Below are 25,606 nucleotides of genomic sequence, written 5' to 3'. Positions count from 1 at the left end.
CCGACATTCACTCCATTCTGACTCCACAGACAACAAGGACGGCTCACAAAATCCACAATAACGGAACTACCGGTGTGGTCAGCGAGCGATGGGACAATCAATGTATATTTATAATTCAATCAACTTTATTAAAGAACATTAATAACGGTTCATTAGTGGGCAGAGAACAGGCTGGCTTAAAGGGGTTGTTCACCTTTCAGATAACTTTAAGAATGATATTCTGAGATAATTTGCAATTGGTTTTAATTTTTTATTATTGAAGGTTTTTGAGTTACTTGAGCTGTTTATTCAACAGCTCTTCAATTTGCATTTTAAGCAATCTGGTAACTAGGGCCCAAATTACCTTAGTAAACCACGCTTTGATTTGAATAAGAGACTCGAATATGAATAGGAGAGAGTCTAAATAGAAGGATCAGTAATAAAAAGTAGCAATAATAATGCATTTGTTTTTTCAGAAGGGGGCGGCGACGCCCGTTTGAAAGCTGCAAAGAAACAGAAGAAAAAGACAAATAAATAAAACTTTAAAAAAATAAATAATGAAAACCAATTAAAAAGTTGCTTAGAATTGGTCGTTCTATAACATACTAAAAGTTAATTTAAAAGTGAACCACCCCTTTAATGTGTGATGCAGCGTCTATTTATAGCCACGCACTGCCCCTCCCTCTTCTGTGATGTCAGTGATGGGTGGGTCAGACGCGGGCCTATAAATAGAAGTGGCAGGTTCAGGTCGGGTACAGATTGGGAATGGGCAAGCGAGGGTTGGGTCGACTTCTAGTTGACCTGTACACTAATGCATTTTCCTTATTTAAATGTTTTACCGATTTTCACATAAAGATTTTGTCCCGATGTTCACAAAAATGGCTTTTTGTCCTCCGTGAATTAAAATACTAACCAGACGGATGCTCTGCCATGGTTCTCATACAGTCACCAATCACTTATTGCTTTAAGTTGTGTATGTGACTGACAGAGAGTCTTGCACTCGCCCCCCCCATAGTGTAACATTAACACTGCAATGATTAACTCTTGTTATTAACACAGTAAATATTGTATTTTCAAGTAAAACTGATTCCTCTGCTTGAATTCTTTGAGTACTTGAAGAATAAATGTTTTAACAAATTTTCCAGATATTACTGGGGGAAGGATGTGCAGGTGAGGCTCGCGGGTGCCCAGGTATCTATTGTTAGGCCAAACTAGAGAGCTATGGAGCAAACAGCTTATGTGTGGGAGATTAACCCTTTTAGTCCTCTCCCCGAAAATGCTTCTGAAATATTTCAGAAAACAGGCAGTATTGTGATGCTTCCAGCTCCTTCCATCGAGGACAAAACCAAGGCCATGGACAAGACACACCCAAAATATGTAGGTGCTGGGTTCACATTTCTGCCACAAAGCAAATCCCTATAGAGTGTAGATGTACAGGAACTGGGCGGAGTCAAACATGCTGTAAAACCATTACATCCAATCCAGCACTGCTCCCTGCACTATACAACACAAGATGATGACTAAACCCATGGTATGGGGACTTGAACTGACAAATGTTTAACTTTATAATGGTCAGTGCTTGGGACAAGTTCCTATGCCAGTGTACAAATCCACTCTATGGAGATCCTGAAGAAAGCCATACATAAGCTCACCAAGTATTCTCTCTCCATCCAGTAGGCCACGGGCAGAATGTATGGACAGTGTATGGGGAGTCACACATGGTATTAGTCCAATCATTAGAGCAGAGGAGTGAAGAGGAGCTGTGGGCTCCATATATATATATATATATATATATATATATATATCAATATTGGACAGTATGTGTATGGCCAGTTTTACAGACTGTCCTCATTAAATAACCCCCTCCACAGATATATAAAGCGAGTGCCCTTTAACTTCCCTTCTCAACTATATAAATACAATATACTCAAACATATGACCAACCTTACGGGTTACTGTCATCTACTGGTAGAACTGCCCATTGCACTATTTACAATAAAGAAACAATATTTACATGCTGATAGAACTGTACATACCTGACCTGACTGTTGTACTGTCTCACCTTCTGGAGTTAGAGACGTCACAGCCATTTAATTTGTCTCCTTATTTTCAGTTCTTCTTCCCCTTTGGTTCAAGTTCCGAGTGTGTGTATCTAATGTCTCTCACTCTATTGCACTAGCAGTGCCCAGTGTCAGTGAGATACCAGGACTATATCACAACAAAGGCTCCCAACACCGTGGGCATATTTATCAATGGTCGAATTTCGAATTTGAAAAACTTCGACATTCGAATTTAAAAAGACCAACCGAAATTAAATTGAAGGGTTTTTTTGGCCGAATAGGTCTGTTTTTCGATCGATTTGGTCCATTTTGATCGAATTCAAATCATACGAATATGAATTTTTCCCCAAATTTACCAATTGACTCCACATAGGGCCTAGGAGGTCCCTCATAGGCTAAAACAGCAATTCGGCAGGTTTTAGATTGCGAATGGTCAAAGTCGAATTTTCTAGCTGTCAAATAGGCGTCACTGACCCCATCTAAAAATACAAATGTATTGTTATTGCTCCTTCATAATATTCATCTTTCTTTTAAGGCCCTCTCCTATTCTTATTCCAGTCTCTTATTAAAATCAGTGCATGGTTGCTAGGGTCATTTGGGCCCTAGCAACCAAATTGCTGAAACTGCAAACGGTAGAATTGCTGAATAAAAAGCGAAATAACTCAAAAACCACAAATATTAAAAAAACAATTAAAACCAGTTGCAAATTGTCTGCGAATATCACTCTCTACATCATGCTAAAAGTTAAATCATAGGAGAACCACCCCTTTAATATATGGCTGCTATACTTCAATAAACTTGTAGCTAATGTTGCTTCTATTGCATTTTCCATTAAAATCCAGTGGACACATTAAAGTGAGCAAGTATTAAAGCAACACTGGCACTTTTTAAAGGTAGCCATACAGTGTCGGACTGGCCCCTCGGGATACCAGGAAAATCCCGATGGGCCCAGGTGTCAGTGGGCCTCTTCTAACAATTTAGCCTATAGAGGCTTAATAAAGGAAGAATAGAGTATAGTAAATAGATAATAAAAGACTAGAGGAATAGAGGTTGAGTTAGGAGAGGAGGAATAATAATTTGGAAAGTGGGCCCACGGTCTAAAGTTTTCGGCCATGCCCCTGATATCCCAGTCCAACACTGCAGTCATACATTATAAGATCCGCTCATTTGGCAACGTCACCAACGGAGCAGTGTACCTCCTATGGTGTGTAATGCTGTACTAATCTGATTGTTTGGCCCTAGAGCCGGTGCTCAATCCGATGTTAAAATCTAATTTCCAGATAATGGATCCCATACCTGTATCAATGGATTAACTGCACAGGTTGCAGACCCTGTGATTGCAGGGGGGCTTTTCATACACTGTATGGAATATTGAAGGAGATATTCACCTTTGAGTTGACTTTTAGTATGATGTAGAGAGTGATATTCTGAGACAAATTGCAATTGGGTTTCATTGTTTATCCTTGTCTCAGCAGCCCCGCACCAGCTCAGTACTATGGCTAAAGAATCTCTTGGCAGGGCTACTTGAATCAGACAGAATTCAACATTTTATATTAAGAAACACAAGAGACTGTTTTTATGTTGTTGGAGCTGTCGGCACTAGGCCCAGTTTAGTTATTTAGACAAATAGTGCCATTTACATCTGGGTGTGATTTAATAGATGGTCACATGGGCGCCCGCAGCTCACATTTGTCATAAGAAACCTTAGTAGTTGGAATAGGCCTGCACACTAGCGTCTAACTGTAACAGATCCAATGATAAAGTATATATATGTAACTATGGTAAATGCAGGGTCAGAAATATAAAGCAAAAGAGCAAGAAACTCCAAAGGCAATCAAAATGGAACACAACTTGCATTTGAAGGAAGTAATTGCATTATATGGTAATGAGATGTGTTACCTGGGTCGGGAATTAGTGGGAGAGCTAAAGTGCATACAAAACTAGGCTGTGAGAGGGCTGTGGTTTCTTGCTACTACAGGTTGAGGGAGTCCCCGGTAAAGTTAAAAGGGTTAGTTAGTAAGGGCCTGATCCAGTAATAGGTGCTTTAGGATACAAAAGCAATATAGGAATGGCTCAGACAAGAATTGCAAGTGGGGTAGTGCCTGACTCTGGCTGGATCATTTCTTTAAAAAAAAACTAGAAGACAGGGTACTTACCTGCATGCGTTTGTATGAAGTAAAGTTTCATTTTCCTAGGAATGTTTGAGTCTTAGTTGCATTTTTAAATGATATAAATGTCCGCACAAAATTGAGCAGAGACAAAACTGTACACCCAGCGGTGACATTGCTGTAAGGTGACCTGGAGTACTATAGATATCTGAATAAACTACGTTTTTAGCACTGAACTCTGCCTTTGGTGCATAGAAGATTAGGACACTGTCCTAGCAGATCACAAATATTAGACCTTTACTTGGCTTAACTGGAAAATAAGTTTCTGACAGAGGCCCATTTCTCTATAATGCTAGCATCTCCACTTAGCAGGGGTGTCCAAACTTTTTGCTACAAGGGCCATATTTGGGGAGGTGAAAATGTGTGGGGGCCGACCATTCAGCCTGACACTGCTTTCCCTTCCGAGGTAGCTAGCTTGCGATCAGGATCATTCCAGGATCAATAACTCCCAGAGATGGATGAGTACACATCGTTTAAGAAGTGGAGACTGTTTGGACTTATTCTCCACGCCTCATTTAAACAAGGAATCGTGTACCGTAGCAGTAATATTTGGGCATATTAGTGAAATGATCTGCTACTTGTTCTATACTGCTGCATGTGTGCTGAAAATGTTAGTAATAGACACGTACTGGCACATAGTGACGTATTGACGTGCCAGTACAGTAAACTAAAGAAGTATGTGAGAGCGGAGCGTCACTACGTGCCAGTACGTGTCTATTGCTACATGATCCAAACTCCGTGAGTGAATGATCCTGATCACACTGTGCTGGCGGGCCACATTATTATTGATTTCATGTTGGAGTCTGCGGGCCTGTGTAAATTTGAAGCCAGGCCGCAATTGGCCTGCGGGCCAGACTTTGGACATGCCTGACTTATGGAAATACACAAGATTTTTACATATCAGAATAGCACTTTTTCTCCAAAATACGCTATGTTGTACACTATTAAATACAGCTATTCGCAGACAAAACTATGGTGCAGATTTATTAAAGGGGACCCATCACCAAAAACAATTATTCTAAATCCTATTTTATCACATTAGTCAAGCAAAATGAACTTTAATTCCACTATTTAAATGATGTGAATATTGTTTCCTTCAGTCTGGGAATTCAAAATGATAACAAGCAGGCAGGAGCCATTTTGTGCACACTGTTATTAAGACAAGCCTTGCATCATCTCAAAATCTTGTTTGTGCACCAGAATGGGGGACCTGATGTCCATCCCCATGCCCTGGTTACACAGCAGTGATATCTAGGAAGTGCTGAATGGAAAGTGAAAGTAATTGTCTGCCCTGCCTCTATGCCTAAAGCATAGATGAGGGCAGACAATATTTGATTGACAGAGTTACAGTTTTTGAGGTGATTTTTCATACAAAAATCTATTTTCTTGGGGGGGGGGTTTAAAAAAACTCAAAGTTTTTTTTAAAAACCCTGACCCTGGAAATAGCTTGAATCCAAAAATACACCATCTCAAACCTGTCGAGGTCATGTAGAAGTCAAAGGCACCATTTGAAGATGTTAATACCCTTCATGATGTTTGAGGTTTTTTGGAGGGTTCCCCTCGAAAACTTGAATAATTCGAGAATTTGAGTTTTTCCCGCAGAAAACTCGATTCATTTGAGTTTTTTGGGTTGTTAACCCCGAACTCGGTCATTTAGGTTTTTTCCATTCAAGTTTCTTAAAAAGCTCGCATAGCTCTAAAACTTGACTTTTGAAAAACAACCCATGTGTTTCCTAGAATGCAATGTGTGGATCAGTGTGCTACAACTGCAATACAGATTCATGTTAGCCAAGGAACTACCTCTTGAAGCAAATCCAAACCTTATGGCTGTCCGTCTCTGTAAAGCCGCCTGACATTAAGGTTTCTGAATTTGGTGGATATCTACTTGACCTCCAGTTATAAACTGTGCATGAACACCACATTAAAAGTTGGTCAATTCAGATTTTTGAATAACTGGCCAAGTTCTGATCCTAATGGTAGGTTTGAACAAATCCAATGTGATTGCAAGCCATTCCAATGACAACAAGCTTTAGAGTTCGTCCTCAAGATGGCAAATGTTACTTGGAAGTGCAGAAAAGTCACTGCTTTATTGTTCTGAGATGGCTGGGATACATCTGTGGAGAACTTTCGAGCAGTTTACAATAGGTGATCACTCTCTGTGTTCTTGTTCATAAGAACCTGCCTGGCTTTGGCCACTTAGACCATAATGATTATACAATCATCATGAAGGAATCTTGAGTTTGGAATGGTCAACAAAAATGTACACTTGATGAGAGCTTCAGTGGGATTTTTGTTTAATTTTTCAGAGCAGTGTCCAGCAGCCAAGCTGCATGCTCTTCATTCCATAGACCAATGGGCTTTGTCTGTGTATGACCACAGTAAGCAGCAATGCCTATTTTGACATGCTGCACTGTCCATATCAACCATGCCTTGCAAAAATTTTCTATAATATAGCAACTTTTTATTCCATGTATTTACAGATAATGTTACCATATTTAAGCCCATTTACGTGCTGCAATAAATAGGATAGATAGCTGATTTTTCTTAAATGTTAAGCATAGCTTCAGAACTTTTGCTGTAAAGCATTGCTCTGAAACTACTTGTACTGGGCCTATTTTTTCTCATACCACATAAGCAGACTGGTGGGGCATAAAATCCACTGAAGGGTCACATGCAACCCACAGGTCTCTCTTTACACATTCCTGCTGTAAAGAAACAATATGTTCTCTATAAGACCTGCTATATGCTCTTTCTAAATTTGTTATATACAACACATTTTGTCATTCTCGGTCATGGATGCCACAGCAATTCCTATTCATTAATATTATTAGGATTTCTATTTTTAAATTAAGGGTAAAAAACAGATCAAGTTTTAAAATCAGCTTAGTGACCCAAGAAACTTTAGCAGCGGTGATCCTTATTGTATTACTAATATTATCACAGAGCCCCACATAATAATACAGGGTTCCATTTTTAGGTCCCAACCCAGAAGTTAAAGAAGCGCCTGCTATGGAATTGGAGCTTCCAGCAGCAACCGCCTGTCCTTCCACTGTAGAAGTAGCTCCAAAGTTCAGATCACTGACAGTTCTAGAAGCATAGTAACAAACCCAATAAAAATGGGAGTTTGAAGCGTACCAGCAATTGTGTCCGTAGCGCAAGAATCCATTGGACAGATACCTTCTTTGCCAGGATCTTCATTTATGGGTGGTCATTCTGGAGCAGACTGAGCTCACAGTGAATTTGCAAAAAGTACACTTATATACTATTTTTTTTTTTGAATGCAGCTGCTCCTTTACTTAAAAAAAATGTACCAACATCAGAAAGCTAAAGTAAAGGCAGCTGCAACACATACTCTGGTTTCTTAAAACGGGAAAGTTATTTTAGGTGACACCACAAAGTTGTCAACCAAGTACCAACCAAGTTGTCAACCAAGTACCATAAAGATGAGACATTTTTTGAATTTAAAGAGAAAATCAAATCTCATTTATATGTTTGATTACACATATGTTAATCAAACACCAAGAAACGTGGTAGTCTGAAGTTGTAATCAAAATGTCACCGGGAGAGCTAAACCATTCCCCTCAATAATAAACTCAAAGGGCCCCATGTGCCAAATTACGTCCAATCAAGAATATTTTTCTTTTACATTGAAGAAGCAGTTTCAGACTCACTGGTGGGTCTGATCTGAACAAAATCCTGAAGGTCTGATGGAAGGACCAACATTTCAGACTCAAATCTTCTTATCAACTCAGAAGTGATGTAAGAGTGAACTCTGGTAACAAACACCTGGAATTATCAAGCATGCCACATGGCTCTGAGAACAACCTTCTTTTATCATTAGTTACTAGTGAGGAACTAAACTTCTAATTAAAAACTGTAAGATGAAATTAACTTCAAGGATAGTAGATGATTAACATCCAGTGTAGACTTTTCAATTGGCATAATGGGTATCCCAATCTTAGAAGGAAATAACGTAGTATAAACCATTTTTCTATATTGTGATTTGTGCTGCAGGCTTTTCTTCTTTTCTTCTGGATGCCTCTCAAACTAGGATTATTTACCATTCATGAAAGCCTTCAAAACCATAAGCCGTCTCCAGAAAAGAAAGGCAAACACCTTTCGGCTGGGAAGGACCTGCTTGCCTTTCATTAAGCAAGGTCAAATTGGGATACTAGAGTGTTACAGTTTTTCATCGTTTGCACTGTAACACTGACCCACAAACTTCTTACCGCTGAAATAAAGGGGAAAAAAATAACCCTTGCCCTAAAAATGTGAATAGGGAAAACTTCCACTGAGGAATACAAAGACTGACTGTGAAGGCAAATGTTTTAATCCTCAATTTTTTTCAGTACACAATAAGAAGTCAAGAAATAGTAAAATAATTATTCTGAACTAAAGTCATTAATCCAAATATTTTAACAAATCACAATTTTATATTTAAAAATAATCAGATGACGGATGTCACTAAACTTAATGGAGACAAACTAAGGAATTAAATAAAAAATAGCTTTTAATGGGCCTTGTGACTATTCATGCAAGGGAGTATGACACTAGACTAACTATAAACGCATGACCTTTTATGAACTGGGACAATATAGCATTTACCACTGCAGGTCTGTCTTAGCGCCTTATTAGACTCATATGGACTTTACGTGGTCCAATAGGCCTTTCATTAAGTTCATTAACAGCAGCTGCAGCCTCATCATAGTTTTCCATATGTACTATAGCTGTTCCTTTGGAGTTGTAATCCATTTCTACAGAATCAGGAACCACATTATAACCATAAAAGAAATCTAAAATTTCTTGAATAGTAGCAGTATATGGAACATTTTTCAAACGTATTGACGCTCCACTTGACCTTGGCCAATTTACTGGCCCAGACTCATAGCCTGTAGCGTTCTGGTTTCCCATATGAAACCTCCCATAGTGCTCATCTTGATTTATATCATGGGAGCGCCTTACGCTCCTAGAACCATGTCCAAAGTCAACGGCACTATAAGGTCGGGGCAGGTCATATGAGCCGCGTGCATAATCAGAATCCCCAAAACTCTGTTCAGCAGTTTCTGGATATTCATCTCTATAACTAGTGGATTGCTTGGGTTCTCTCTCAATGTGATCCTCAGGGAAGGCTCCAAGTTCTTTCATTTGTTCTTCTGAGATACGTCTGAGTAACACTTCTGTTCCCAAGAATGTTTGCTGATTCAAGCCCTCAGCAAGGATAGCCTGGTGCTCCGAAGGAAAGATAACAAGCGCTTCACCAAGACCAACACCTCTACTATCATACAGCAAAAAAATATCATGTTCATCCACTGGAAATCCAGCAAAGAATTTTTGAATCTCACTTTTACTAACATTAAATGGAAAGTTTCTCAAATACATACATCTCTCTAGGTTTGAACGGTCCCTGGATTTCCTCCCTGGAGAAGGGTCTTCTGAGGTGTTTCTTTCTAGCTGTGGTCTCTCTGTCGATTCAATTAACTCTAACATATCCTTTCGGGTAATGGGGTGCACCCAAACTTCCCGGCCATTTAAAAGGCCTTTGTGTAAGCCAAGGCATTTCTTATAAAACTTTTCATTTTTGACCAAAACAAAGCCTTCTCTTGTCCGGTCACCATTTCTATCAAGTAAGAATTTAACCTGTGAATCTGGAATATCTGGATCGCCAAAATACAATTTAATATCTTTTCTATCCACAGAATATGGCATGTTTAAGAGGTGTAAGTAGAACTGCTGATTATGAGGTGAGCGTGACCTTGTTCTGTGCATCTTTGGAGATCTGGATCCATGACCTGGAGATCTTGAATGATGTTTTGAAGAAAATCTGGGTGACGATTCCCTATTATTATGATTGGACTCTTGACTCCCAGCAGCTTTGCGAACAGCGTTAATCCACCTCTGTTCAGTGCTCAGTTTTATAGTTATGTATCTATTACCAATGTATTCATTATTACGTGAAAGAGATGCCTTTGCATCCTGAAAACTGGCAAATTTAACATGAGCATTTCCATCTCTAACCCCATTTTGATGAACAGATAACTGTACATCTTCCACATGGAAACCATGAAAAAATTCTTTAACATCAAGTTTACCTGCTGTGTATGGAAGCCCATGCAAAAATACATATCCATAAGGATTAACTGTTAATGGCCTTGTGCCGTCCTTCTCTTGATATTTTGGCCTTGGAACATTTTCTTCCTTGTGCTTTGCTCCACTACCATCGAAGCCAGCTTCTGCATTGCTTTTATTGCCCATGTTTTTCTGATAAACACCTTTCTTCATGACATTCAGCAGTTTTGAATTATCAGGTGTTGGCCCCAAATCTTTGTTTCCTTTTCTATTCATCTCAAGGGTATGTTGCATTTCTGCCTTACTACTGAGAAAAAGCCCAATTCGTGATTTCTTTATGAAGCCTCCTGAGCGGCTCATTGCCCGTCGAGCATCTTCATCGGTTGCAAATATAATAAAGGCCTCCCCATGCTTTCCGCCAGTAATATGAACTCCTCCATCAGGAATATGCAATCCAGAAAAGAAATGACGAATATCAGTTGAGCCAGCAACAACAGGAAGCCCCTGTAAGCGGATGACTACTGCCATTCTTAGGTTGTGGCAGGATTTGTCACCTGAAAATAAAGTACACAATAGGAATTTTTGATTATAATACCATAACATAGCTATCATTTAAACTGATTTCTTTAAATGTTCATTAGTGTTAAATAAGTCAACCCAAGGGTAAACATTAATATATTCAGCCCACAATGTTGTTAAAAACCATAGAATTAAGCAAATTAAAATCTACTTTAAAAAAAAATCTGTGATCTAAGAAGCTTGCTCTATTGTAGAACATTTATCAAAGAACAATCCTGAGTAACTGAAACCAAAAATCTTCTGCCTTGAAAAACTAGATACCAAGCCTATGTAATTTGATGAAAAATTGGATATCTAAGGGCAATTTCGAAGTTATCTTAATTTTTATTAACTCAAATAAATTCAAATTTACTCACAACATGAATGGGAGATTATTTATGAAAAAACTTTAACGTCTAATATTTGATCGAATACGAACAACCCAAAAATTTTAATATTATTCGAATTGAATTCGAATCGAATTCGAAATGAGTTTTCTCCTGAATAAAAAAAACTTGAATGTTAGAAAGGGAATTAACATATTCAAATGACCTTTGCCATTGAATTGTAAAGGTGGCCATACACGGGCCGATAAAAGCTGCCGACAGACTGTGTCGGCAGCTTATTGGCCCGTGTATGGGGGCCCCCGACGGGCTTCCCCGATCGAGATCTGGCCGAAAGTCGGCCAGATCTCGATCGGATGGGTTTAAAAATCCCGTCGGATCGCGGCCGCATCTGTTCGTTGAGAATGCTAGGATCCGATCGTTGGGCCCTAGGGCCCACGATCGGATCTGCCCGATATTGCCCACCTCAAGGTGGGCATATCGGAGGGAGATCCGCTCGTTTGGCGACATCGCCAAACGAGCGGATCTATCCATGTATGGGGACCTTAAATGAACTCGGCAGGTTTTAGGTGGCGAATATTTGAATTAGAACTGTTTCCAGGGTTGAGAGGTGATAAATCTCACATTCGAATTTGAGTTGGTGAATTAAAATTCGAGTTTGTGAGCTTTGACCAAAAAAAATTTGAGAATTCGAATTTACTATTCAAACCTTAATAATTCTACCCTTAATTTAGCATTTTAGCATATATATAAAAAACACCAGAAAAAATATCAGCATACAACTAACGGATGTACAAATAAAGAAAAGCTTTCTTCAGCAAATCCCCTGGTGACAACCATATAGGCCTGTCAATTATATTTAAACCATTTTTGCTTTCCACAGGCATAATTAAAAAACTACAAATTATCGAAAAAGAACAGAACAAAAATCTGTGTTTTTTTATGATCATTGGATCAATTTTCCCCAAGTAAAACCACAAAATCAATCAGTTTGAAAAGGTAAGCAAATTAACTGGTAATGATGACAATCAAAGGGAACCCACAACATTTTTCTTTAAATAAATTCCAAAAACAGACCCAAGCAAATATCAAAATGCTTTGTTTCCATTCAATCTAAATATTTAACATCATTTTTATTTCCAACCAAAACATACTGTATGTCAGAGCCTTTCTATGCATCTCTCTTAGAAGTGAGAAAGAATGAAGTTTGAACAGGAATAAACTTCATGGGATTTAATTGCAAATGCCTTTTCAGAGAACCACAACAGCAAAGTAATCTTGCCACTTACATTTATAAGGAACATGAACCTTAAATAAGATTTTACTCCCAAAGTCATTTACTGAGAAAAATACTGCATGGTGCTCCCCATGAATTCTGTAACCACATGCATAGGGCAGAACCATATATGAACCATCAAAAAATAATCTCAATCAGTCAGGCTTTTACAGAAACAGTAACATAAAAAAATGAAATTGTTTTAAAGTAATAAAAATATAATGCAGTTACCCTGCACTGGTAAAAACATCTGTGTTTGCTTCAGAAACACTACTATTGTTTATATAAATTAGCTGCTGTGTAGCAATGGGGGCAGCCATTCAAAGAAGAAATGGCTTGGGTTACACAGCAGATATGTTCATTACTTTAAAACACTTGCATTTTTGCTGTTACCGTTCCTTTAAGACAGCATGTTTTAATGATGAGCTGGAGGATTCTATGCCAATCCTGAGCTATATGTAGCCAAATATAAATGCACCAGTGACCATTCATCTATGGAGCAAGCAGGTACTATAATATCAAATATTGCAAATTAATCTTATATACTGCCAAATTAATTCATTCTTGTTGATCCAAGTCAAAAGCCTAAGCTAGCTCCCTATGGAAGCAACCATCTGTATACCTGGACATTTGGACAAAACACTGAAAAAAATTACAAACAGTTCATTATATTCTCAGAGGTTCTTGATTATATTGTCTAATAAACCAGCAGCAACTTTTAATTTGTCCCAAAGTGTGAATGAGCTCATATTCAACCATGTCCACTTTAGAGTCTTTCAGCAGAGTACCTCGATTTAGAAAACCACAGCTGGGGTTGTAGTTCAGCACCAACGTTAAACCACTCCCAATAAAATAAAGTCTGATGCCTCTCATTCTTGCACCTTTAAATAAATATATATAAAAAAAATTCAAGCATCCAATAAGTGTGTGATTGTGAAAAATAATCCAATATATAGAGGTGTTAGTATACAGGGATAATGGCCAAAATAGGCCACCTGATATCCAGTCCCAGGATACACGTCCACAATCACAAAGTTCTTATTAAAATGTATATGCATCCATCCAACCTATAAGCCTTCAGCAGGACAGAAACATTTCTTCTATTTCTGAAGTAGCTTTCATTTCAGAGAAATACAATGGTTCTTCCAAATATGATGCAGCTCCGTTCATGTTATTGCTCAGCAAGCAATCTGCAATTTTCAATATGTTTTTTTACGCTAAGAGCATGGTTTTACTGGAGACCACGGATATTTTAATTCAGTTTGGAAGACGAGTAGACGCTACTCATATCACTATATTTAAATATAATATGTAAGAGGCCAAAGACATGATAAAAAAAAATAAAGTCTGGCAGGGCATATACTGAAGGATAGACAAAAGCAGCTATATAGCCTGCATGTACCTACACACAAAGGCAGCTATAAAGAAGAACAAAATTATATTACACATAAAGAACACATTTGTAATTTTATAAAACCAATACAACTGCACTCAACGACATACAAAAATAAATAAATGAGCATTGGGTCATCAAATTTGCTACTTTTACTTGCAAATATAATTTTAAAAAATTCTAAGAAGTGAATGCGCTCCCCTCTTTTCTAGACGGAAGGTTCACTTTTACTCTCAAAATATACATTGCACCAATATACCTCAGTACTTAAAATATAACTAAAAGAGAGAGTTGAACAGCTTTCAAACCCTTTCAATGTTTCATCAGAGGCAGACCAGGCCAGCCGCCCTAGGCCAGGGGTGCCCAGGACGTCGATTGCGGTCTACCAGTAGATCCCGGTAACTAGTGATGTGCGGGGAGGCCCGATACCTGCGGGTTTACCCGCTGGTCGGCGGGTTCGGGCTGACCTCACACTCTTCTTCGCGGGTGGCGGACTCTCCCCGCCCGCCACTGCCAAATGCCGACTTCCGGGTTCTTCTTTTATAGATGCTGCGACTGCTCTCCCCACCCCTTTTTTGATGTCATCGGCTGGACGGGTCTATAAAAGGAACCTGGAAGTCAGATGCGGGTGGGCACGGTTAGGGTAGGGGAAATCCCGACCTGCACATCACTACCGGTAACGTTTCTGGTAGACTGCAACCGACCAGTGAGGAGGGGACTTGGAACACAGCACTGATTGCCTCAGAAACTCTTTCAATCCATCCGGACTGAAGAGGCGCGCTGTCTCAACGCACATACAAGTGTAGCCTGCAGCTGCCAGGCAGGGGTATAATGGCCGTTCATCTCATGCATAGAAATAATAAGGACAAGTAAACATTTGCTGGGGCAGAGGCCTTCCCAAAATCCCAGTTTGAGTGGCACACCCATTCTGGGTTTGAGAGGTGGAACCTTTGGTGCAATGGAGGGGGGGGAACTGTAAGGTGGCAAGCAGTATTCGCTGTTTTGAGGGGTGCAGAATAATAATAATTAGGGAATTGAGGAAGCTTTTGCACCATATTCACAAGAGATCATACTTCTCTTTTCTAAAGGGGCAACAACATTTTACAAATAGATAAAAATGACAAGCTTAATCCTCATACTGTAGGTCCCTGTGTCAGTGACTCTGTATTACTGCTGTTCCAGGATTCCAGGGACAAGTAAATTTCACTCCTGTAATTTCTCTCATGACACTGAGCCCTTCTCTGTTCTAACCATTCTGCTCACCCTCCCTAACTAAAGAAGCTGTCAGTGGCATAACTACCACGGGTGCAATCTCACCCGGGCCCACCGGAGCCGTGATAATGGTTATCGCGGGCACCTGGGCAGGGGGAGATTTTACAGCGCGCATGCTGGCAGCACTCCAGTGCGCAATTCATGGGGGAGGCTCGACAGGGTGGCCCAGATACCCCTCCTATAACAGGGCCCACCGACGAGTAGTTATGCCACTGCTTCTCTTACTTGCCTGGCACTGCTTAGTAAACAAGGGAGATCTGTTTCAAGGTTAGCTGCTCGGAGCGGGCAAAGCTGACACGTCTCACTGGGCACTGTGGGATATCCTTTGTGGTGTTCCACTCCTGGACAAAGTTACCACTTTGGATTGCTGTACAGAACAGGCAGGAATAAATGGTAATAGAATCATATTCTTCCCATGGATTGTTCAGCTATAATCCACATTTCTGCTGTTTGTTACTTGGGTTAGAGCTCCTCCACAATTGATTTTTCAATTCAGGTTTATTGATGTTTATGCAGTTTTTTTTTTCCAGCTCCATGTGCGTTTACAATGAGTGCATAGTTATCTTCAATGAGTGGGAAGGGACTGGAGATGTTTTTGTGCCGGGGGTTCTGAATGCTGTCCTTCATATTGCCGACAATTTTCAATACTAGGTTCAGTAAATTGCCCTTCGCTGTGGTCACTGAAGTCTACTTGATGCAAGACCCTCCTGGTACTTCTTACAGGTTTCAGATTAAAGTGGTGGGGGTGTGTATGTGATTTCATAGATACGGGTATTTTCTTTTTTTACTAATACTTGTTCCGCACGGAAGACGGCCCACTATTTTTTTTAGTTAGATCTCCTGATGGGGGGGGCAGGTGTCGAGATTAGATCTCAGGGTAATAAAGCATGGGCACCCCTTCCCTAGGTAGCCCAGCCAGCTCACCCCCGTTCCCCGTCATGCACGGTAGCAGCACTTGCGCGAGCATGCCTAGTGCCAGGTCCGGTCTAGGGTAGACATAAGAAGTATCTACCCAGCTCCGACCAAAAGTTGTGCCCTAGGCAGCTGCCTCTTCTGCCTACCCCTAGTTCTGGCCCTGTTTCATACACATATAAAAGTTACTTGCTGGATGTTAAGAGTTCCCACAGTGCTCTTGTCATTCAGATTTGAGTGGGCTATACAGTCTGTTGTAGTCTCTTCCAGATATACACAAAGTATAAGTACAGTGGTGTATGGAAACCATTTTAGGACATCCTCAGCCAAAGTCAGTGTCAGTGATGCCATCTCCTAAGCACATGGAATACAGCTTCACTTGGTATGTTTCTCACCCTTTAAATAAGTCTCTATCCACTCCTCCTTCCTGGCCGCATATCTCACTCACATGCCCTCCTCCTGGAACGTTACTCAGTCTTCAGGTTTCCTGCTTTAATGATTTCCTCCATCCTCTCTCAGCCCTCATCTTTAACCCCTCACATCTCCTCCCTCAGCCCAGCATCCTCATTCATCAGCCTTGCCTCCTGGTTCCTCAGTGTTCATCTTCCCTAGGACCCTGGCTGACAATAAGGCTGAGGAATGAGGGTTCAAGGCTCAGGGAGGAAGGGGAAGATTGTTAAAGGAGAACCAAACCCTACTAAAATCCCCTACCCCCTTACCCTACATAGACCCCCTCCCTGCTCCTCCCCCCCCAGCCTAGGTGGTACCTTTGCTAAGTCACGGAAATTGCCGAAGCGCCGGAAGACCCGAAGATTACAGAAGTGGCTGAAGATGGTGCCTGTGAAATCCCAAGACAGACTGCACACGAGGGGTAATTAAAGAGTTAAGGTGGCCATACACGGGCCAATAAAAACTTCCGACAGACCAAGTCTGCAACTTATTGGCCTGTGTATAGAGCCCTCCGACGGGCTTCCCCGATCGATATCTGGCTGAAAGTCGGGCGGATGCCGAACGGACGGGACTAATAATCCCCTCGGATCGCAGACCGCATTTGTTCGTTGTTGCGGCCCCCCAGACAATGTGGTACCTTTGGTAAATGCCCCTAAAGGTGGTGATGCGGGACTGCATCAACGAACAGATGTAGTCCGCGATCTGACTTTTAGACTTACGGCCAGATATAGATCGGGGCAGCACGTCGGATCGGATCTCAGAGCGGATCTCTCTAGTTCAGTGATCCCCAACCAGTAGCTAGTGAGCAACATGTTGCTCTCCAACCCCTTGAATGTTGCTCTCAGTGGCCTCAAAGCAGGAGCTTATTTTTGAATTCCAGGCTTGGAGACAAGTTTTGGTTGTATAAAAACCAGTTGTACTGCTAAACAGAGCCTCAGTGTAGGTTGACAATCCTCATAGGGCTACCACATGGCTAATCACAGCACTTATTTGGCACCCCAAGAACATTTTTCATGCTTGTGTTGCTCTCCAATGCATTTTACTTCTGAATGTTGCTCACGGGTTCAAAAGGTTGGGGATCCCTGCTCTAGTTCATGGCCACCTTTAGGGGGATTTACCAAAGGTACCACCTAGTCTGTGTGTGTGTGGGGGGGGGGGAATCAGGGAGGGGGTCAATGTAGTGTAGGGGATTTTAGTAGCAAGGGGTTGCTCTCCTTTAAAGTAGTAAAGCTGAGACATGAAGGCTGAGTAACATAACAGCAGGGGGGAGATCTGAGAGACATATGCTGCCAGGACAGAGGAATGAATAGAACCTTGTTATAAGGATGAGGAACATACCATGAGAAGCCGCATTTTGTGTGCTTAGATCGTATAGCACAGACAGACTTTGCCTGAGGATATCCAAAATGGCTTCCATAGTGGTGGGTGAGTAAATCCTGCTCCTCCGCTTGTAATCCCTCCAAAAACTAAATCAGACAGAGCTCATAGTGCAGCAGACTTTCTATAATCACCCCTGCATGCTATTAAGTGACTTACTCTGAGTATGGAACAGTCCCACGTTGTATAAGTTACCAGCTGTATCAGTCTCCTTCATACACAGATCTGTAGCTTACGTCCCTTCCTCCCATGTGACTTCCCTCCTGGTGTCTGCAGGGTCCTAGTGCTCTCTACAATTCTCCACTCACAGCACAAGCTTCAAAATGCACTGATAAGGGTAAGGCCACACTGGGCGTTTTGGGAAAATTTGGTCGCCTGGCGACTAATCGCCTCATCTTTGTGGCGACCAATCTCCTCAAACACCTTCCCTCACTCTGCGCCGGTTAAAAACGCTGGCGCTCATCCCACTCGGTGATTCGTTTTCCAAAGTCGCCCGAAGTTGCCTCACGAGGAAACTTCGGGCGACTTCTGAAAACGAATTGCTGCGTGTGATGAGCGTTTTTTTTTACATTTTTTCAACCACAGTTGAACACATATAAAATAAAATGTAAACTCATAAACACATTAAAAAAAAACAAACATGTTAAGTGAAAGTCAGTATTTAACCCCTGAGGTACCAATGTCCCCAGCTGGTATATCCATTTAGTTTCTTCTTGGGAGAGACTTTGTTTTGTGTCTCCTCCTCTCCAGTTGGTTTGGTGCTGGGTAATAAAGGTGACTTCCTCCCTGTTCCCTTTATCTACCTGTTATTTTCTTCACTTTCTTTCCTCTCTACTGGGTGTATCCACTTTACTTTTTGTCTGATCAATCATTTCAGCCCTGTAACCTTTTCCTACCAATTTAGTACACAGTCCCTCACAAGCCTCATCAACATCTCCCTTTTCTGTACAGTTATGGTTTATCCCAGCTGAGAGCACTAGGACCCCGCAGACACCGGGAGGAAAGTCACATGGGAGGAAGGGACGTAAGCAATGGATCTGTGTATGAAGGAGACTGATACTGCTGGTAACTTATACAACGTGGGACTGTTCCACACTCAGAGTAAGTCACTTAATAGCATGCAGGGGTGATTATAGAAAGTCTGCTGCACTATGAGCTCTGTCTGATTTAGTTTTGGAGGGATTACAAGCGGAGGAGCAGGACTTACTCACCCACCACTACGGAAGCCATTTTAGGACATCCTCAGACAAAGTCTGTCCGTGCTATACGACCTCCTGAGCACATGGAATGCGGCTTCTCCTGGTTTGTTCCTCATCCTTCCAACAAGGCTCTATTCACTCCTGCCATGTTACTCAGCCTACACATCTCAGCTTTACTGCTTTAACCTTCCTCCCTCAGTCTTGACCCTTATTGTCAGCCAGGGTCCTAGGGAAGATGAACACGGAGGCAAGGCTGAAGAATGAGGACACACGAGAGGTGAGGGGTTAAAGATGAGGGACAAGGGCTGAGAGAGGATGGAGCAAAACATTAAAGCAGGAAAGCTGAGACGTGAAAGCTGAGTAACGTTACAGGAGGGGGAGATGTGAGTGAGATATGCGGATAGGACGGAGGAGTGAATAGAGACTTATTTAAAGGGTGAGAAACATACCAAGTGAAACTGTATTCCATGTGCTTAGGAGATGACATGGCTGACACTGACTTTAGCGGAGGATGTCCTAAAATGGTTTCCGTACAACCGGGCAATGAGGCAAGTTGAGAAACTCACCTCAGGTGGCAGAGCCCCACTAGTTCCCAGGAACGGCAAAAGGCGGCTCCTGTAACTTTAAGAGCCGAATTTCAGGTTTTCCTGGACCCCTCTACTGATGTTGTGGACCCCCCACCCCCTCCAGCGCATAAAGGTGAGTGCTCGGGGGAGGGGGGCGGCAGCAGCAAGTTGCCTCAGGCTCTGCGTACACCACTGTACTTATACTTTGTGTTTATCTGAAAGAGACTCCAACAGACTGTATATTCCACTCACACCTGAATGACAAGAGCACCGTGGGAACTCTTAACATCGAACAAGTAACTTTTATATGTGTATGAAACATTGAAAGAACAAAGATCCGTTTTGCCTGCCACAAAAAAAACAATTCGAAATCATCCAGAGACGCCAATGAAACACTAACTCAAATGCAATATTATCATAAATAATCTGTTCAATTACATTTTCAATATCATATATTTTTGGATAAAACGCATCTCACTCGTACGCAAAAATCACTTTCTGAAATGTGCTGTATTGTACAGTGCCTTATGAGCAGAGGACCGCTTATAGAGTTGTTTAAAGAAAAAAGTATATCGCATTTTTTTTAACATGTGTTATTAAAAGTAACAGAGGAAAACTCGATTTGAATTGTATTCCAATAGCCAGGTTGAAGCTGGTATCGCCGCCATTAGGGGCACTGAGGAAACAGACATTGGTGGGCTAAGGGCCATTGATCAGCAGTTTAAGGGGGTTATGTAATAACAGTTACTAAGTTTGTCCAGGAGCAGTAACTCATAGCAACCAATCAGCAGGTAGAATTTACCGGTCACCTGATTAAAGGCAAACATCCTATTGGTTGTTATGGGTTACTGCCCCATTTCAAACTTGGTGCCTTTTATTACATATGGGGGTTAGTGTCTAATTCTGGTTTTGGAATCTCTGACTGGCGAGGATATATTTTTGGTAATGATGTGAACATATTAGTTAAAGGAGAAGCAAACCCTAAAGTTAAAAAAACCCTACCCTACAAAGACCCTCCTCCCCTAGCCTAGCTGCTTCCCTTGGCAAATGCCCCCACGTCTTTACTTACCCCTCTGTGCAGATTCTGTCCAGTGGACTTCACGGACACCATCTTCAGCCACTTCGGTAATCTTCGGGTCTTCTCCTGGTGCTTCTGCAATTTTCGTGATGGTAAAACTGATAAAAAAAGATATGATAAAAAATGAAAACCAATTTCATAGTGTCTCAAAAAAACACTTTCTACATCATAATTAAAGCTAATTTAAAGGTGAACTACCCGTTTGAAGCCTTGTACACAATTCATGAGTGGCTATATCCGGCTATTATACTATATGTGCACAGGGAGCAGGAGTTATCAATCTAGATCCTGTATGACTTATAAATAAGGAAGACATAGAAAGCCCAGTTTATTTTTAGCAGCAAAAAGTAGAACTTGTCCTACACAAAACTATGGCTGAGACCTGGTGTTAGGTACTGTGCATCTACAGTAGTCTTCAATGTTTACTAGGCCATTTAAAGGGGAACTAAAGACGCATTTAAGCAAGAAGTCAGCTGCCAACTTTCCCAACTGAGGGTGGAGCAAGGCATCTGCACTATAAGCTGTTTTGTTGTGACTGCATCTGGGAAGAAATCACAGCAGTAATGATGTGACACTGTATGGACCCTCGTATTGTATCCATCTGTTTGGTGCGGGGAAAGTGTGGGGAAATTTATGTTTCCAGGTGGTACCATACCCGTACTATAGTGATGTGCAGGCCAGTCCTAAACCCGCGGGTCAGGCGAGTTCGGGCCGACTCCTGCACCAAATCTTCACCGACCTAGCGCTTCTGGCGCCTAAATTTATAGACTCGAGCCCGCTCCTTTTGTGACGTCACTGTGGGGCGGGTTGGGCGCGGGTCTATAAATAGGGGGCAATAGCGGACCAGATGCGGATTGGGAGGGGGAGGGTTAGGGTCGGGTCGAGAATTTCTCAACCCGCACATAACTACTGTACTATCGTTTTCACATCTTTTTCAATTATCATTTACGAATCTTTTAAAGATAGAATTTAAAGAATGTTTTAATGTATTAAAGGAATGCTTAAAACCGAATCAAAACTGGTTACATCCTAACATGCATTTTACTAGGGATGCACAGAATCCACTTTTTTGGAACCTCCGAACCCTTTGCGAAAGATTCGGCTGAATACCGATCCGAATCCGAGCCCTAATTTGCATATGCAAATTAGGGGTGGGAAGGGGAAAAAATTTTTACTTCCTTGTTTTGTGAAAAAAGTCACATGATTTCCCTCCCCACCCTAATTTACATATGCAAATTAGGATTCGGTTCTGCCAGACAGAAGGATTCGGCAGAATCCGAATCCTGCTGAAAAAGGCCGAATCCCAAACTGAATCCTGGATTCAGTGCATCCCTATATTTTACTCATCCTGCCAACCAAAAAAATTCACAATGCAGCAAAAAAAAACGTTGCAGGCAGTAACACTATGAGCAGCAAATGAAATACTGAACAGTAAACAGAACTAATTGTACATTTTTCTTTTCTTTGCAGGTGGTCCCAGAATGTCGTTAGTCATAAAGTTACATGGACTCTCCACTGAAGCAAGTTCTCTTGATATTCGGCATTTCTTCAGTGGTCTGAATATTCCTAAGGGGTATATTTATATCATTGGAGGTCAATATGGTGAAGCTTTTATTATATTTGCAACCTATGAAGATGCCAGGCAAGCCATAAATTATTCAGGCCGACCATTGCAAAACGCCCGTGTTCAACTTTCATTCAGTAGTGAAGCGGAAATGCAACAGGCCCTTGACGATTTAAGCAAGAGGTACAATGCTGCTAATTCTGTTTCTAGCATTGGAACACCTATATATAAGGAGACAGGTTATTTCAAAAAGCCTGACACTTCATATATTTATGTACATGGAATGCCCTTGAACACCACAAAGGTTGAAATAAAACCGTTTTTTGCCGGACTGTCGGTGGAGGATGTCATTTTCTTGAAATATCCTTCAGGTGTAAGGAACGGCAATGCAATTGTAAAATTTACCACAAGTGGAGATGCTCATGAAGCACTGAAGCGAAACGGACACTTAATGGGTTCCACCCCTGTATCACTCATGCTCTCAGACGAAACAGAGTGGACTAAAGCTGGAGGCACCCGTGCAAGGAAAAGGGAGAGCTCTCCAGTAACTTCTTCTCATGATCGAAAGAAAAGTGTTTCCCACTCCAGACATGAACTATCAAGGGCTCGATCTCCTTATGAAGAACGTTTCGTTCATCTTATAAACCTGTCATATGATGTAAACAAGAGAGATATCAAGGCTCATTTCGGCAATCTCGCCATGAAAGATTCCCAGATTACTTTTCTGCGTGACTGGTCTGGTAAAAGAACAAGGGAAGGGTTTGTGAAGTTGACAAGTTTAAGCCAATATCGCGATGCTTGTGCACAGCACGGAAGAGTTTTTTGCAGCCGGGTAGTGGATGTATTACCTATTTCTGAAAGGGACATGTCGGATTTAATTGCACGTTCAGAAAAAAAACCAGGAAGGAGTCGCTCTTCGCGAAAAGATTCACCCAAAAAATGTTCACAAGAATCACATTCAGGCGGAGGGAAATGTATATATTTAAGAAATTTTGCCTCCGATGTGTCTAAAACTGACATACAGAGTTTTTTTTCTGGCTTCTCTTTAAAAGAAGAGGATATATTTTTGTTGTATGATGATAATGGGATTGGTCTCGGGGAAGCATTGGTTTTATTCTCAACTGAAAAGGAAGCTGAAAGTACTAAAAAACTTCATTGCAAGAAATTCCAGGGAACAGAAATCCTGATAAGTTGCATTACTGAGCAACAGATGAAAGCTTTCGGTGTGGACGCAAGCGCAAGGAAATCTGAAGCAAAAATTGAAGAGCGGGCACCAGATGAAGTAAGAGCTCCAGCAAGCGAATCACAACAATCGGTCACTGAAGTAGGGGGTTTATTTAATCTGCAGTGTGAACATTTAGACTTACCAGCTAATTTACAGTCCTCTAAAATGCCCGTTGCTCACGAAAATCTTCAGTCAACAGAGTTACCATTTACTTCAGGCTCCACAAACTTTCCCAAGCAAAGTGATTTTGCTCAACACGCACCTTACACAGCAGAGGACAAACCTTCTATTGCTAAGGATGTCCCTTTCATTCAAACACACATTAGCAACGAAAGTCTTCCAGAGAGTTCGGTTAAAGATGCCATTCCTATTAACAATGGAAACCAAGATGGAGTTGGACTCGTTTTGGTCAGGAACTTGCCACGTACATTTACAGTTAGCGAGGCTCTCGATTTTTTCCATGGATACAAAGTGAGCTCAGTAAATCTAGCCCAAATTGACAATGGCATTGCTAGAGTACGGTTCCAAACTAACATTGAAGCCGTGGAAGCAGTGAAAGAACTAAATAACAAACCAGTCGGTCATACTAAAGTATCTATGACCATAATTTAATGACTTTGAAAACTTGAAAGGAATCTTGAGAGCGCAAGCTTGAGAGGACTGGTTCGAGGATGTTGTCTTTTGGATGTGACTTATATAAAAGCCCTCTGCTTTTGTGTAAAATACTTTCATTTCTATGACGTGCACAAATATGTTTAAGTAAAACAAATACCAACTACGTCTTCTTCATTCTTGATCCTACGCAATTAGCCAGTTCCATAGTGCCATAAATATAATGCCTACGGTTATCTGGCTCTGTTGTGGTACATTTATAATGTGGTTAATTCTCGGAAGTGTATTTGCAAAACGAGCAAAAACAGAAGATAAATTGTAATTCCTTGTGTTTTAACACCCTACGGTCTCCAGTAGTGATCAAGCTAAAATGTTAAAAAGGGCACAATTCATTGTTTAAGCTTAAAAACGTTTCAGTTGAGTGGCAAAATGTTTTAAACATTAGGGTTGCTTTAGAATTGTCACTGCTAGAATGTACCATGGCCTGGATGAATAAAAATTATCATAGACATATTTAAAAGGACACTTATGATTTTTATTGATGGGTTTAATATAATATTACACTGTGAGCACTGCAAAAAAAAAGAAAAACCCTACCATTCAAACTAATAAAATGTTTAAAGGGGTGGTTCACCTTTAACTTAATTTTTAGTAGTTTATAGAATGGCCAATCCTAAGCAATTGTTTTCAATTTGTCTTCATTAATTCTTTTTGTATATATTTTGAATGATTTGCTGTTTTCTTCAGATTTTTTTCTAGCTTTTAAATTGCGGGTCACTGACCCCATCTACTAACAAATGCTCCGTAAGGCTACAAATGTGTTGTTATTGCTACTTTGTATTACTCATGTTTCTATTCAGGCCCTCTCCTTTTCATATTCTAGTGTCTTAGTCATATCAATGCATGGTTTCTAGAGCAATTTGGACCCTAGCAACCAGAATTCTGAAATTGCAAAATGTAGAGCTGCTGAATAAAAAGCTAAATAACTTAAAAAAAACACAATTAATAAAAAATGAAAACCAATTGCTCATTGTCTAAGAATATCACTCTCTAAATCACACTTAAATTTAACTCAAAGGTTAACTCAATAATGGTGTGTGGGCAGCATTCTACATGACCCCATGCTTGCAGAAACAGCCAGCACAGCATCATGCAAGTCATTTCTGGCAGCTACTGCCTCCTATCTCCAGGTCCAATATGATACACTACTACTTTTTCAGCTGGTCGCTATTCTTTATTCATGGCTACCACAAGGTGGCAGTACCCTTTTGTTTAACACTGTATAAAGTATTTTGTATGTGGGTATATTGTTCTTGAGAAGTCTGTGTATCATTATTTACAAGCGAATCCAGAAAGCCTGAAGTTAAAGGAACAGTAACACCAAAAAATGTAAGTGTTTTAAAGTAATGAAAATATCATGTAGTGTTGCCCTGCACTGGTAAAACTGATCTTTTTGCTTCAGAAACACTACTATAGATCATATAAACAAGCTGCTGTGGAGCAATGG

The 25,606-nt window shown here is 40.8% G+C and overlaps 2 protein-coding genes across 6 annotated transcripts; one reads left to right on the top strand and one right to left on the bottom strand.

Moving 5' to 3' along the window:
* Positions 1-7,268: 7,268 nt before the first annotated feature.
* Positions 7,269-19,742, bottom strand: LOC116435291 (RNA binding motif protein 12B-like). 3 transcript variants are annotated; one of them, NM_001377473.1, is made up of 2 exons: positions 18,015-18,217; positions 7,269-10,827 (listed from the first exon to the last, which is right to left on the bottom strand). In NM_001377473.1, exons 1-2 carry the CDS (start codon positions 18,070-18,072, stop codon positions 8,828-8,830), a joined length of 2,058 nt encoding a protein of 685 aa, NP_001364402.1. In that variant the 5' UTR covers positions 18,073-18,217; the 3' UTR covers positions 7,269-8,827. The 3 variants fall into 3 exon arrangements, with proteins under 3 accessions (NP_001364402.1, XP_041421160.1, XP_041421159.1); XM_041565226.1 differs by lacking the exon at positions 18,015-18,217 and adding an exon at positions 19,621-19,742 and having other exon boundaries at positions 8,522-10,827; XM_041565225.1 differs by lacking the exon at positions 18,015-18,217 and adding an exon at positions 17,817-17,993 and having other exon boundaries at positions 8,522-10,827.
* LOC108719333 (RNA-binding protein 12B) lies at positions 18,583-24,265 on the top strand. 3 transcript variants are annotated; one of them, XM_018268130.2, is made up of 2 exons: positions 18,583-18,956; positions 22,169-24,265. In XM_018268130.2, the coding sequence occupies exons 1-2, from the start codon at positions 18,887-18,889 to the stop codon at positions 24,097-24,099; spliced, it is 2,001 nt and encodes a 666-aa protein (XP_018123619.1). In that variant the 5' UTR covers positions 18,583-18,886; the 3' UTR covers positions 24,100-24,265. The 3 variants fall into 3 exon arrangements, with proteins under 3 accessions (XP_018123619.1, XP_041422483.1, XP_041422484.1); XM_041566549.1 differs by lacking the exon at positions 18,583-18,956 and adding an exon at positions 19,622-19,753; XM_041566550.1 differs by lacking the exon at positions 18,583-18,956 and adding an exon at positions 19,786-19,916.
* The last annotated feature ends 1,341 nt before the right edge of the window (positions 24,266-25,606 follow it).

The sequence above is a fragment of the Xenopus laevis genome, chromosome 6L, assembly GCF_017654675.1.
Source record: "Xenopus laevis strain J_2021 chromosome 6L, Xenopus_laevis_v10.1, whole genome shotgun sequence".
NCBI classification, from domain to species: Eukaryota; Metazoa; Chordata; class Amphibia; order Anura; family Pipidae; genus Xenopus; species Xenopus laevis.
Note: the sequence above shows the minus strand (reverse complement) of the source record. Positions and strands in the feature narration are given on the sequence as shown.

Excerpts from the sequence above, each read along its gene's own strand:
- LOC108719333 (XM_018268130.2), top strand. The coding sequence starts at position 18,887 with ATGGATCTGTGTATGAAGGAGACTGATACTGCTGGTAACTTATACAAC. Across the intron at positions 18,957-22,168 it reads GGGACTGTTCCACACTCAGA|GTGGTCCCAGAATGTCGTTA; the intron begins GTAAGTCACTTA and ends TTTTCTTTGCAG.
- LOC116435291 (XM_041565225.1), bottom strand. The coding sequence starts at position 17,895 with ATGGAAGCCATTTTGGATATCCTCAGGCAAAGTCTGTCTGTGCTATAC. Across the intron at positions 10,828-17,816 it reads ACAAAATGCGGCTTCTCATG|GTGACAAATCCTGCCACAAC; the intron begins GTATGTTCCTCA and ends CTTTATTTTCAG.